The following is a 13,547-nucleotide window of genomic DNA, read 5'->3' on the forward strand; positions in this document are numbered from 1 at the left end:
GGCAGGGCTCGCCGGGGCCCATTTCCCTGCTGACAGCGCCCCCTCCCGGCCACGCTCCAGCCCTGCGCCCCGCGGCCCCTCGGGTACCGCTGGCGAGCAGCGGGAGCCCTTTCTCTGCCGCGGGTAAGGCAAGGCAAAACCAGCCCCAGTTTAGAGGGAGGGAACCCAGCTGAGGGGCTTGGTAAGGCAGGCACAGCATCAGCACAGCAGCTCTTTGCCTCCTCTCTCCCTGCAGCGAAGACTCTGCCTGTCGCCCTCTCCCCCAGGGGCTGCAGGGTTAGCTTCTGGCTGCGCCAGCACCGAGGCACATCAGTACTCCGGCTTTCCAGAGACTGTCTGGCATGTCACAAAGGTACCACCTCTGCCTTGGCCCTGCTGATAGCCATCACCCTGTCAGGAGGTGGTGGGCTCCAGTGGAAGGTGTCTATGCTCGCAGCCTCCTTCCCCTTCAAAGAGGGGACGAAACTGCAAACACTGAGCGGCGCATTCTACCGGGTACCTGGAAATCCTTACGGCCAGATGCTGCTGGTGTGTGTGCATGCAGCTGTGCAGGCCAGGGAAAACAGAAGGGTCCCAAGGAAAATCAACAAGCGTTTGCCAACAGTCCTCTGCCGTGACCTTTCTGTGCAGCACAGCGTTCAGCTCTGCCTGTGTGGCACTGTGACCATCTTCTCTGGCGGCACTGACACCCAGACCCGTTGGAAATCAGCACACATCGCCCGCCTTCTCTGCTTCTCTAGTTTCCAGGCAATGTATCTTACTGGATCTAACAAATTAAAGGCAAACATATTTGAAATCTTGTTCACAGTCGGGACGGCTGAAACAAACAAACAAAAAAATCTGTTTAGAGGACTGCAAAGCTTTTCATTTTTTAATTAAACATGGCTCTGGGAAGCCTGTCCCATTGCCAGCCCGGCTGACTATGTCCCACTGACTGCTCACTCTGTGTCTACAATGACATTTCAGTTCCAGAGCACTTCTGAAACGCATCCCCCAGCTGTTCCTGCTCACTGCGTGTGGCTCCACCACACGAGCCAGTGCTGGAGTGCATTGAGCGGAATCCTTCCAGACCAAGTTAAACAGGAGAAACAACTCTAGGCGTAGCCCTGGGGCACTCCGCTGGCGCACAGGCCCTCAGTCCACATGCCCGGGCTAGAGCTAGGGGGATGCAAAACCCCCCGTGGGTCAGGCCTTCAGCGACACCTGCTTCATGCCACAGACTCGCTCCCCTTCAGCCATGCTGAAGCCCAGACACCAGCAGCCCAAGCCCCAGACACCGCAGCGATCCCCCTCTGCGGTGACAATGAATCAAGACACCTGCGTGCGCCCGTACGGGTGATCCAGGGCAGCAAGGCAGGAGGGGCAGCAGGGACCAGTTTTACTGCTGGGTGCTCAAATCTTCACCCACTTCTATCCTTTCTAACCAAGAAACAGGCTGTGGAGGTGGCAGCTCACACAATGCTCCCCGAGGCAGTTCTTACTCTCCAGAGGAAGAGAGAATTAATGTCCATTAAAGCTCCTGGCAGGGCCGAGGGAGGGGATCCCAGCCCTTCCTTCTCCTCAGGGTTGGCAGGAGGCACAGTGTCATGTGGAGACAAATTCTGCAGGCAGAGCAGAGGGAGGCGATGCAGCTCAGCAAACCCCTGGCACTGCCCGAGCAAGGGCAGCGCTAGGCTGGTAAATGCTGGAGTATTTCAGTGGACTCTGTAATGTTTCTAATAACCCAGAGCACTTAAAAATACACTTCAGAACCTACTGTCAGATTAATTTATTAGCGGAAAACATGTTTTGCTGTAAGGCAGACAAGTAACAGAGAATTTCTGTAATTCGCAGTCAAGAGGCCAAATTATGACTGATACTTCATACCTGCAATTAAAATGACTGCTGTGAAATGAATGGAAGAGATCCAAAATGCATACAGAAGTTTCATAAAATACATAAAATATATGACTTTTACAATCTTCATTTTAAATACATTGTGGTTCTTATGTAAGAAATGAACATCCTAGCATTCATTTGCAAAATATGTGCTGCAGCCACAGTCCAGTCTTCGTGGATCTCCCTGGAAAGCAGATGATGTGCACAGCAGCACGTACAGAGGCCATGGGTTGAGAGAGAAACCCCATTCACATTGTTCCTGTTGGCCTGGATAAAGACCCCACTTCATAATGCCAGTAAGAATTATAGAAGTGGGGTTATACCGATAGCCAGAAATTCATGAGCCTCTGGAGGAATGTGTAGAAACAGGGCAAGACAGAAATACAGCTGGACTTCCCAGCCTTGAGCCTTACCAGCAATCCCAGGTTTCACAGAAAGTTTTGTACAAAAGTCATCTTTTTAAAAAAATGATAAAAAGGTAGAATCATGAATTACAGGTGACCGGCAGCATTCACTGCAGTGTGACTATTTAATGTGTGTGATATTTAACTAGTATCTTGATAGACATCTCCATGTGCCCAGGCCACCTATGACATTTCAGGGACTTTTCTATTTCAGCTGTCCCTATAAAGACACTGACTTCTTCACCGATTTTGATATCTGCTGACTGATCAGTATAAAACTTGAAGGGACCTTAAACCTGCCCCCATTTTTTTCTGTGCTTCTACCTCAAGTGGAAGAGCATTGCCAATGGATTATGGAAACAAGGTTTCAGCGAGCAAGGCAGAGCGGGCTTTTTAATCTGGACAGTGTTCTTCTGATGTGCAGAAAAAGCCAAGAGTAATTACCCTAACACGAGATGCTCACAAGAAGTGCAGCCAAAATCGTCAAAGTAAAATATTTATGATTTAAAAAACAGATTATAATCTTGGTTATAAACACCAACATCTGACTTCAACTTCACATGGAAGTTACAAACAATGAAATTATAGAACCTTTGATGAGAGGGAATGTCTTTCTGAGGTTTGTGCAGCATCCAGACCAATAACTCAATTCCCAGGCCCTGGACTGTGAATCTCACAGGTGAGGCACAGAGCGGCGGGTCCCTCCACACTCGATTACAAGACCTGGTGAAGTGCCAGTTCAGCAATTTCCTCGTGAGCGCTGTGAGAAAGCACTCTTTTGTGGTGTGATGCAAAAATGGGTTTCACCATCCTTTCCTTAGCTGACAAACTTCTCCTTTACACATCGCCTGGTCCTGGGAAATGAAGCTGCGGGCACCCTGCTTAGCAAGGCAGCAGAGGTGCAGGAGGTCAGCTGGTTGCCCAATGAGAGTTCTGTTGCTAACTCTGCAGGTACAGCACTCAACCCAAAGTGCTGGAGATGCCTTCAATCTAAACTAGGCTGAGAGACAGAGCAGCTTCTCCAGCTCCAGTGAGAGTGAATTCTCATGGTGCTAAGAGGATATAAGCACCCCCCTGTTCGGAAGTCCAGGTACTCAAGAATGAAGTTATACTCTGAGCCACATGCAATCGCAGCTCCTCGCTGCAGCTCTAAGCATCAAGAGCTGTACCTTAAGCTACAGCAACAGCAGCCAAACTGGGAGAGAACAGACTCCATACAATTAATGCTGCATTAAGGATGCTTTGCACACGATCCAATCACAGCTTTGCCATCTAGTTTCAACCTTTTCCAAAGCCTAAAAGAAGCAAACAAAACCTACAGCAGCATCTTAAGATGCAATTCCCCTTCCAGGACTTTAAGGAGGTCAGGAAAGACAAGATGAAAGATGAAAGAACTAGGGAAAGGCCATTCATATACCCTACCAGCAGCAGCAGAAAAAGGTTTAAGGTGTTTGTGCTTGAGAGCTCAGCACAGGAGTGGACCGAAAGCCTTGGGATGTCTGCTAAAACAAACGGATAGAGGTCATATTCAAAGCAGCAAACAGACGGGAGTACGGAGAGTGACCTCTCAGAGGATGCTGGGTACAACTCTCTGCTCTGGTTACCCATGACCTACCCAGCACCCCCTAAAATGCACAACCACATTAGACTGCAGTTTCACTGGCTGTTGTAACAGCACCCCTGCTCCATGTGCAGCCAGCCAAAAGATTGCCACCTGAGAAGATTCAGGCTGTTCCCCTGGTACAGATCATCCTATCTAAGAAACAACAGGACATCTGGCACTCTATTAGCTCCTATAGTCCTAGAAGCCTATTAGTGAAGATTAACGAAACCTAAACACTAGCTCTCTTCACACAGTGTGGAGAGGCCAGTGAGATGCATTCAGACAAATTCTTTTCAGCCTACATCCAGGAGCTGGGAAAAAGCAGAGCTAATCCTTTGTCTACATTAATTTGGATGGGCTGCACTTGAGGAAGCACACAGAGAGCAATGCAAGTATCACGAAACAAAATACCTCTGCTGCCATGGTAGCTGGAAGAGGTCGTATGTGTGAGATGAGCTTGATCTCCAAATCACTCAGCGAGCGGTGACTGCCACCTCAGTGGTTTCATCTCCTTTATATAGGCAGACTGAGAAGCAAAGCCACTTTCAGGAACAGGAATAATTGCTAGTTATTATTTATCTACCATTTCCTAGAAGAATCCCTTGACGATTGTACTTGCTCATTTCTGCATTCTGCCAGCCCAGAACTTAGAAATCCATTCTCTCCATACACCGAGCAAAAAAGATACCATTTTATTATTACTCTGATCTACCAGCAATAAACTTCCGGTATTTTTTTTTAACAATGACAAGCCACCCAGTTACTTTCACAGAAATTACAAGCAGCACTTTTCCCCCCGGGAACTTCTAAATTAAAACACCTTCAGGTAATCCTGTAAAACATGTAAGATGTCATAAATAAACTCATTCTAAAAATCACTTTCCAAACAATAAATAAAACTCTTCCTTATTTGAAAGTGCAAACAAGCTGCATTATAAAAAGCACAGAGTGAGAACTGCAGAAGTACTTCATTATTCAACAGTGACCAAGACACAGCTTCTTGTTTTGGTGCTGCTGGTCATCTAGTGATTTTGTTTTCTGGATCCCATCTAAAGAAGAAAAATAAGTTTGTAAAACATTAATACAACAGTAAGCATAGTCTAAATACTCAACACAACATATAGGCACAATGATACAACACGGCGTGGGGTTTGGGGTAGGGGTGTTTGTCTTCTTCCGCATACATGCTATAATCATAGTAAAAGAAACATACTAAGGAAAAAATAACAACTTAAAACAGTTCAGTATTGAAAATGCAAGCACACAATCTCAAAGAAAACATAGCTAGAAAAATGAGCCCCATTAAAGGTTGTCAAACAAATACCCCAGGATGAATCTTTCCCCAGCTGGGTCTGAAAAACATGAGCAGAGAGAGGGACAAACAAGCCCTAACATTTTGCAGTGATTACTAATGCCATAAACACTGTTCTGAGCCCTTCCCTCCCCCCTTTCCCCTGGACTCATAAGCAAATAGCCAACACAGAGACTTCTCCACCGACCTAGCTCACTACACGTAAGGAATTTACTTGTAGTACGTGGCTATTCATGTGCTACAAAAAACACCTTCAGTCTTTTTTATGCTCCTAGCATGGCGCTCAGTGCTTGGAGTAACTGCCAGCTCCCTATCTTTATGCTCTGTATCTTCATGCTTGAGGCACAAAAATTATTTAGCTTCTTTTTCCACATTAGTTTCCCCTCTGGATGAGAAACATTTTAAGGACTGCTAGCTGACAGTAAATGCCAATGGTGGGTCCCTTCCACAGGACACAAATGCTTCAACCTGAGACCCATCTAAACTGTTGGTGGAAGATGACAGCTCCCTTGCTACAGGGGTGCAGGCTGACAAGGATTTTGTGGCCTTTATATTATATACATCGATTGAAAATCATTGGTATAGATTCTGCTTCATAAAAGAAGCCCTGAAATGTTCTGCAGAACGTATTTTAATGACTTACCAGAGTCCCATTTCTCTTGAAAAAGAATGGCACTTTTTATAGAGCACAATATAAAAAGTCTTTCTAGAACAAAATTTAAAACATGATAAAGTAGTCTGAAATGATCTGTGTGCAAAACAGCATATTGTCAACCTTGATAATAGCATTACTAGGTTTTCTTACGTTCACCAGTACCAAGCATTTGTTAAAACAAGCTTATGTTTCTGCCTTACCGTTAGTTCATCTATTCAAAAACCTCAGAGAAGTTTTCATGGCAAAATTTAACTAATCCAAATCAAGATTAATTAATCAAGATTAACTAATTGAGATTAATTAATCCCAGAGGGATTCAAGTTGGTTTAAAACATGATCTCACTGATTGACTTCAGTCATAAAATTAATTAATGAAAAAATACTTACTTTCCCTGGCTGTGGCGTCATGGAAGTCAAGGGCATTAGTGTGCAATGGGTTTTGTTGCCACTGGCAAAACAAGAAGAAAAAGTTTACTTATTCTAGAGGAGAGAAGAAAAGAACAAAGGGAGAAAGAAAAAGTACCCTAGACTACTTCACTGTAAGGCATGACTAGGGGTGAGATGGGAGATGAAGGGCCTCCTTCTCCGAAGCACACTTGCTTTGAAGACAAAAAACTATTAAGGGATGTGTGGCACTTACTCCCTTGAGAAGGGGAAATGAGCCCTCTCAAACCCACAGTTCTTTAGTTTGTCATGGTGAGCACCCCGAACGCAGGTACACTCGGCCACCTTCAAAACCCACCACAGCTCTTTCAGGAGCTGCTGGAAGGGCCTACGGAGGGCCCACACAGTGATCTCCCACATCAGCTGCCACGCTGCGACAGGAAGGCTTGGAGAGAACTTCAGAGTTTGAAGAGGCCACCTCAAACAACAGCAAGGAGTTGGAGGGAAATCTGCAAGGAAATTACTTCTCCCCACCATCTGGCATATGGCACAGCACTTGTACCTGGTGTCATGACAAATCAACCTCTCAGTTCCACTCGTCTGAACAGCACAAGAAAACACTCCTTTGTGCTGTCTGCAGATGTCTGCTCACTTCACCCTCCCTCCTCTGCTGCCCAGAGTTTTTAGAATATAGCATATTTAGACACTTACTGTAAATTTGCTTACACCCTCAAGTTCACCAAACTTCATATAGGATATGTCTGCTTTCTTTTTTCCAGCATCAACATCTCCTGCATAGATCTGCTTGATACCCGCCCCTTTGATTAAAGGGACACACTCGTCACATGGACACTTTGTCACAAATATCATGCTTCTTTCATCTGGCTTTATTTCTCGACACCTACAAGCAGTCAGAAAGCAGCATTTCAGAGTTTATAAATTGATAGTTTTGAATGGTGACAAACTTGATACCTCATGAGCAAGCGAAGAAGTGTTGTGTTACCTACTTTCAGAAGAACCTTATCTTACTCAGGTGCACAAGTACACAACAACATCTGGTTTGGTTCTACTATCTGTGAAAAAAACACCCAGCCCACCTCTCCACATGTATCACTGCTGGAAACCTTAACAACTGCCACACTTCTGTATCTCAGGTTACAGCACAGTCCTAGCAGGAAGCAGAGGCAGTCGCTGATATCTGAAGGATAGCTGCCACCTATTGGAGTGATTATCCTTTAAAAACCAAGTTCACTCAGGAAGTCTGAAGAAACCCCAGGAGCTGACTGTGTCCATGCACACTCAAGTTCTGCATCATAGGCATAAACAAGGTGACTGCAATCCACACTACCTCACACTGACATCATGCATTTGTCACGCAAATTGTTTCTGAACTGTTTAAATCTTTTCTGAGGTAAAAATAAACCCATTACCTGAATGTCAAGGCATTCTGTTCTGCATGTATAATGTATCTGAACTTCCTGATTTCCCGATCCTTTTGTTTATCATCCATGTGTGGAAAATCAGCATATTCAGATCCAACGGGAAAGGCATTGTACCCACAGCCCACAAAATACATGGCTCCTGTTCCATCACAGCTTCTCTGCAACAGTAAGCAAAGCATCAAATCTGGACACATTTACATGGAGTATCAAGTCAAAGTGCTGTGCAATATATACTTTCACATTATCAACCCACGCCAAGTTACAGCAGTTAAAAGAGAACTTGGCTCTTGCTTACTGCTCCATGTGTGTTTGAAGCTTTTCCATTAAGCTCCATAGAGCTGCAGATGACACACGGCACCAGGCTTTAGAGGCTTTCCTTTTAGCAAGTAATACTGGTATTACTTGAACAGGAACAAAAGGTCTGAGGATTTAGTTTTTGACTTTTTCTGCAATGTACAAAATTAAAGACAGCTGGAGTTAGTGCCTGATGTGCCAGAGACTAGGTTTCACCTGTCTCTCAACAGACCCAGTGACCAGTGGGCCGACCAAGTAGCAACTGTGATTGAAATCAGAACAAGAAGCAAAACAGCACTAAGCAGCTGATGACTGAAGTGCTAAAAACAAATGAAGAGTATGTTGCAGCTGCATGAAGAATGAGGCTTGCTTGGATTGGTAATATGCATAATCAGAGACATGAAGAAATAAAAAATTCATGTTTGGATGGGGAAAAGCACAGTAACAATATTTGCAGAAAAATATCATTTTGATCCAAAAAGGAATGTGCTAAACCCAGTACAGCATTTAACTGCAACAAAAATCCTCGAGATTGTCAGGCTCTGATTGCAGTGAGACCTCTATGAAAATGAGCTACAGAGAGGGACCATGCAGAGCAGGCACATGCTGCCTGATCCCCAGCTGTGACAAAGCTCGGTAGCCAGGACACCTGGAACAACTGACAAGACTAGGGAAGCAGGCACACCGAAAGCCAGGGAAGAGACACTGTGGCAGTTACTAAACTCATTTACACTTCCCCTCCATCTTAACAGCATAACAGTGAACCAGTCAGCTACTAAAGAATGAGAGTGCAAACTTTCTATAGTCCTGAGCACATGAATGAAAAATGCAAGTGTATAAACTGAAAGCTCAACAAGCTCAAAGCAGATACAAGTGTATGAATTGTGAGTGCAAGAAAACGTAACTTTTTCAACTTACTGATTTTTCTTCTGCCCAAATAATTGCTCCAACTCCCGTTTTATGATCCTCTAAAATACACAACATTTTAGTAGTAAATAATTAATAAAGCAGTTCTGAGTTACATATACATCAACATATGACATCCTAGAGTAAGGAATAACATTTGTTGTTGCTTCATGGACAAGAGAAAAGAAATGCAGAAAGATAAAGAGCTTCAATGTGGTATGAGTCTACTGCAAAAGCTGGGTGTGCTTTAACTGCAAGGGCAGCCACTCTAAGATTTTGCTATGTGCATTTGTTCACAAGTGCTAAGAAACAGCCAATACATCAGATAAGAAAATGTGTGCCAAGAATGTATGTGGACAGGTTCACTTATGTGAGGTGGTAAACTGATAAAAACTTCTTGTTTTTTACTACTAAATTTAATTACTTAATTTCTGCCATTCCTTAAGTTTACGTTTCTGTGGTCTGAATTCCTATGAAGATTTTAGGTACTGCTATTTTATACCTAATTCAGAGACAAAATGTTAACAATCAGATTCTGAGGGGTGTTTCTCATCATCACCACAGGAAAATTGGAACAGAACTTTCATTATATGACTTGGAAGATTTTTACAGAGCTTGGAAATCTTCCCCAGCAGCAATAGATGAGAGTCTTGACCAGTTAAAACAGAGCATGTCAAGAAGAAAAAAATGTTTCAGGCTTCCAGTGATTAACATTGTAGAAGATGCTGTTTCAATTAACCACTTCCATCATCCTTTGTATCACTACCATATACAAGCTCTCAAAGAGCGTCTTTCCTGTCAAAGGTATGTTTTATGAGGGCTGACTTTATTTACATTCTGCATATTTATTAGTCACTGATCTATATTAAGTCAGCATAGAAAACATCCCATGACCTTGCTACCTGGATATCCACCTATATAGTAATGTAAAGCATCTAAATGTGTGTGTGTTCTGTTATTTATTTTAATATCTTTACACAACCAGACCTGAGCCCAGGCTGAACAGCACAGATAAAACCTAATTTTGCTGCCCAGCAGTGAGAACTCAAGCCTGGTCATTCTATCTTACTCTGTACAACATTACGCTGTATAACTGTACTTACTGCCCTGCTGGTAGGATATTATTTGCTGTCCTCTTCTGAAGTGTACACAATATGCTTAAAATACTAGCATTTACTTGGTAACAAAAACATCTTATGAAACCCCCGTTAAAAAGAGCCTCAGACAGCTTGAGGAATTGAAATGCCATTGTATTCTATTTCCAGATAGGTGCTGAACATGTCAGGGCAGGCTTTCCCAGCACTGTATGTGAAATACCTGCCCTGATTTTCTCTTGGAAAGCTCAGTGCTTTCACACACAACACTATGTACCCCTGTGGAGTTTTTACTACTGCTGCTGCTTCTGTTTCTCAGATGTAGGAAGAGAATTCAGCAGCTTGCTCAAGGAATTGTTTGGAAGAAGTAAGACTGAAATGAGGAACTTGTTCGACTCATGAGACCCATTCTTCCTCCACTACTGTAACAACTCACCTGTCCGGTATGCAAGTAGTCTGGCTTGTATCATACAGTGCCTTGCAATTTCTTGGGGCAAACCCTGATGATCTGTTTCATTTGTTCGCCACCATTCGCTGTTATAAAATCCAAAGCATCCAAAGACGGGGACACTGGCAGCCACTGTCGCCAAGACCAAGACAAGATCTTTCATATTTTGCCTAAGGTTGCTGAAGTAGGGATTTTCACAGAGGTTCTCCAGTCCTATTGTCATCAGTATTTGCTTGTGCGTTTCCTCATTTGAAATTAGGAACAAACTTTCATATTCTTTTATTCTCTCTTGTCTACATGCAGTATAAAAGTCAGTATTTGAGTCAGGCTGAGACTTTGCTATTTTTTGAATAAAATCAAATTTGGTGGACGTTTCTTCAACGAATTGCACCATATAGCACACCAAGGGCTGAAGCAACACACACACGCGAGCACGACTATTTGACTTCAGTCTTTCTACTGCTTTGGCATCTAGCTTTGCATCATCAGAAGTCATGGGGTTGGATGCCTCATTCTGCAAGCTGATTTCAGGATCTGCAGGCCAGTAAGAAATCCTGTTCACTCCAGCTGGAAGAGAAGATAATGCAGCAAAAGGAACCATGCAAGTACAGTGGAACATAAACCTCATATTCAACACACTATTGTTTAACCCTGGTTTTCCTCATTTAAGATCCTGAGTGCTGCTTAAGGGGCATCTGGTCAACAAAAATGCTAGCAGATACGAGTACCAAGAGTTTATCAGGCTTGATAATCAGACTATATACAAAAACCAGAGTTTCTTAAGTTCCAAGATCTTCGTGGCAGCCTAATTTTGCATCTTACCTATAACACATATATCAGCACCAGATAAAAAATTTACCACTAATAGACGTTGCTGGGAAAAAAACCCCAATACTTGCAGAAAGGCTGTACCAGCAGAACCCATTTCAGAATGTGAATAGTCTGACTTGTCTTCATCTCACTTCAGAAAAGGAAACGTTAAAGTACTCCCTGTGATTTCTGCAGAAAAAACACCCACCAGAGGAAGCCTCCCCACTGACAAGCAATGGGAGGGCAAGGAAAAATGTAGGAACCAAGACCCAGTCATCAGGCTGAGTGTTGCTCTGGCAAAGCGCAGTGGGTATGTCAGAATCTCAGGAGTGCATCCCAACCAAGAGATTAGCATCGCCTAATAATAGTTGCACAGACAAACAAGGTCTCAGTAGCAAACTCTAGTTTCTTGATCTTCAGCTCCAGGAAATGCACGTTCAATATTCCTTTCAGCCTAGTGGAAAGTATTGGTGCAGGCTACACAGGTTAGGGATTGCCATTCAAGACCAGGACAGTCCGAAGAGATACAACCCATCGCAAGCACAACATTTATTCCTACTCTACTACAGTCATTGCTTACCATTTACAATCATTTTTAAACAAGTTGAACATGGCTTTCTGGAAAAATAAAGATCGCAGTTTTTAAGCCTTGATCCGTGTTTAATGAGTGCAATCTGGCCAGCATGCAAGTCTGTACTGGAACAATGGAGACCGGTAATCTTCATGTTTTTCACCACAACCAGACCATTCTTCTTCACCTATAGAAAAATGCATTACTATTGTTATTTCACATTTTTTCAACATCAAGTCCACAGAGATGTTGCAGCTCTTCCTTGGGTAACAGTGATCAGCTAGGATCAGATCATAGCTCTTCAGTAAAATTTGTGATACAAATCATTAAACAATCTCTGTTATACTTCCCCAGCAGTATTTTTTTTTTGCAGTTTCTATACATGCCTGTTAATGTCAGAGTCCTGTGCCACTGTCAAACTTCACATAGGAACCTGTTGCAAATTCCTGAGTTTTCTGGTCCTTGCTTTGCCCATTTAAAACCCAGAAGAAGCATAGAAGTTATGTCAATTGTAACTGGAAACCCCTCTGAATCATCCAATATCTGGAAAAGCTCATGAATTTAATTTCTGCCTTAAGCTTGGCCATCCTGGGAGCCAATAGCTTCTCTAGCTTTGTTTCTCTCTCTTTATTTATAGAAATTAATTCTGGTTCTAAAAAAATCTTCCATAGAAAAGGTCTGCACACCACAGAGAGCTCTTGCATCTGGATTCCCCTGTACTGTGAGGAAACTGGATACAGGCTAGTTTGATGAAGCTGGTGGAACAGATCTCATTTTACAATCCAACTGCTACCAGAACACTGTTGCTTTAGATCTGTAAATTATTTGATTTCTTTGTGGTTACAGAAATGAGGCTGTACTAAAGCCCTACATATAACCCAAGTGCCATTCCTAACTGCATTACTAAATGTGAAACTGCTCTTGAAGCCTGTATGGTGCTGCTCTTTCAGCTCTAGTCTGGGACATACAAGCTCTGAAAATTAGTCCTAGTTGTCACTCAAATTTCTTGTCCTGGCTGATACAATGTGCTATGGATCTTAGCATATGGCTATGCTCTGTACAAAGTAGTCATCACTTTAAAGAGCAACAGTAAGAACTCTGATCACAAAAGAAAACATCCTGTTCCAGGACACTCTGAAAATGCCCCTTTACTTTTAAGTGCAACTGGTCGCTATTTAGAAGACCCATTTTCAAGGATGGTGTTTTTCACGGTCACTAAGGTAGTCACCTACAAGTTCTAGATCAGCAAGTAGTCAAGATCAGTTTGAAGTAGTTCTGTGCACCTCCACTGTATAAGAGAACTCTTCTGCAATCACAAACACCGACATTTTAAAGAATAGCTCTACACCATCAACCACACTGATTTTAAAGTTATAATTAGTGTATACTAAGAAGTACATGGTATACACCACGCCTCCTGTGTTATGCTCTTTAAATTACCCACCAGCATTTCACTACTGTTTGCTTCACCTGTCAGGGGTATACTTGGCCTTGCAAAGTTTTCCAGAAATAACACGCTGTAGAACTGTTTTGATACTTTTCTCCCACCAGTGGATTTTTTTTTTCTACTTCTAAGAAATATTTGAAAAACATTTATCAGCCTTTTTTTTTTTCTCTGCACTATCTGTCACGTAAAGAGCATTTAGGTCAAATTCCCTGCAGGAGTTATTAGCATCTGATCAGAAAGATCAAATAACGCTAAACTTAGATACTTTACCTGTGATTTTTTCTGCTGCTCAGCCGAGG

General features: G+C 43.1%; 1 protein-coding gene across 1 annotated transcript; it reads right to left on the reverse strand.

Annotated features, from left to right (window-relative positions):
• Window positions 1-4,615: 4,615 nt before the first annotated feature.
• Window positions 4,616-13,542, reverse strand: CDADC1 (cytidine and dCMP deaminase domain containing 1; the record flags this gene model as incomplete). The annotated part of the gene is made up of 8 exons (XM_010139435.1): window positions 4,616-4,934; window positions 6,240-6,300; window positions 6,948-7,137; window positions 7,667-7,836; window positions 8,891-8,940; window positions 10,409-10,987; window positions 11,811-11,988; window positions 13,519-13,542. Coding segments are annotated over 8 exons (1,326 nt in total), but the record flags the coding sequence as incomplete, so codon positions are not given.
• Between the last annotated feature and the right edge of the window lie 5 nt (window positions 13,543-13,547).

The sequence above is a fragment of the Buceros rhinoceros genome, unplaced genomic scaffold (genome assembly GCF_000710305.1).
Source record: "Buceros rhinoceros silvestris isolate BGI_N320 unplaced genomic scaffold, ASM71030v1 scaffold25727, whole genome shotgun sequence".
In the NCBI taxonomy this organism is placed as follows: domain Eukaryota; kingdom Metazoa; phylum Chordata; class Aves; order Bucerotiformes; family Bucerotidae; genus Buceros; species Buceros rhinoceros.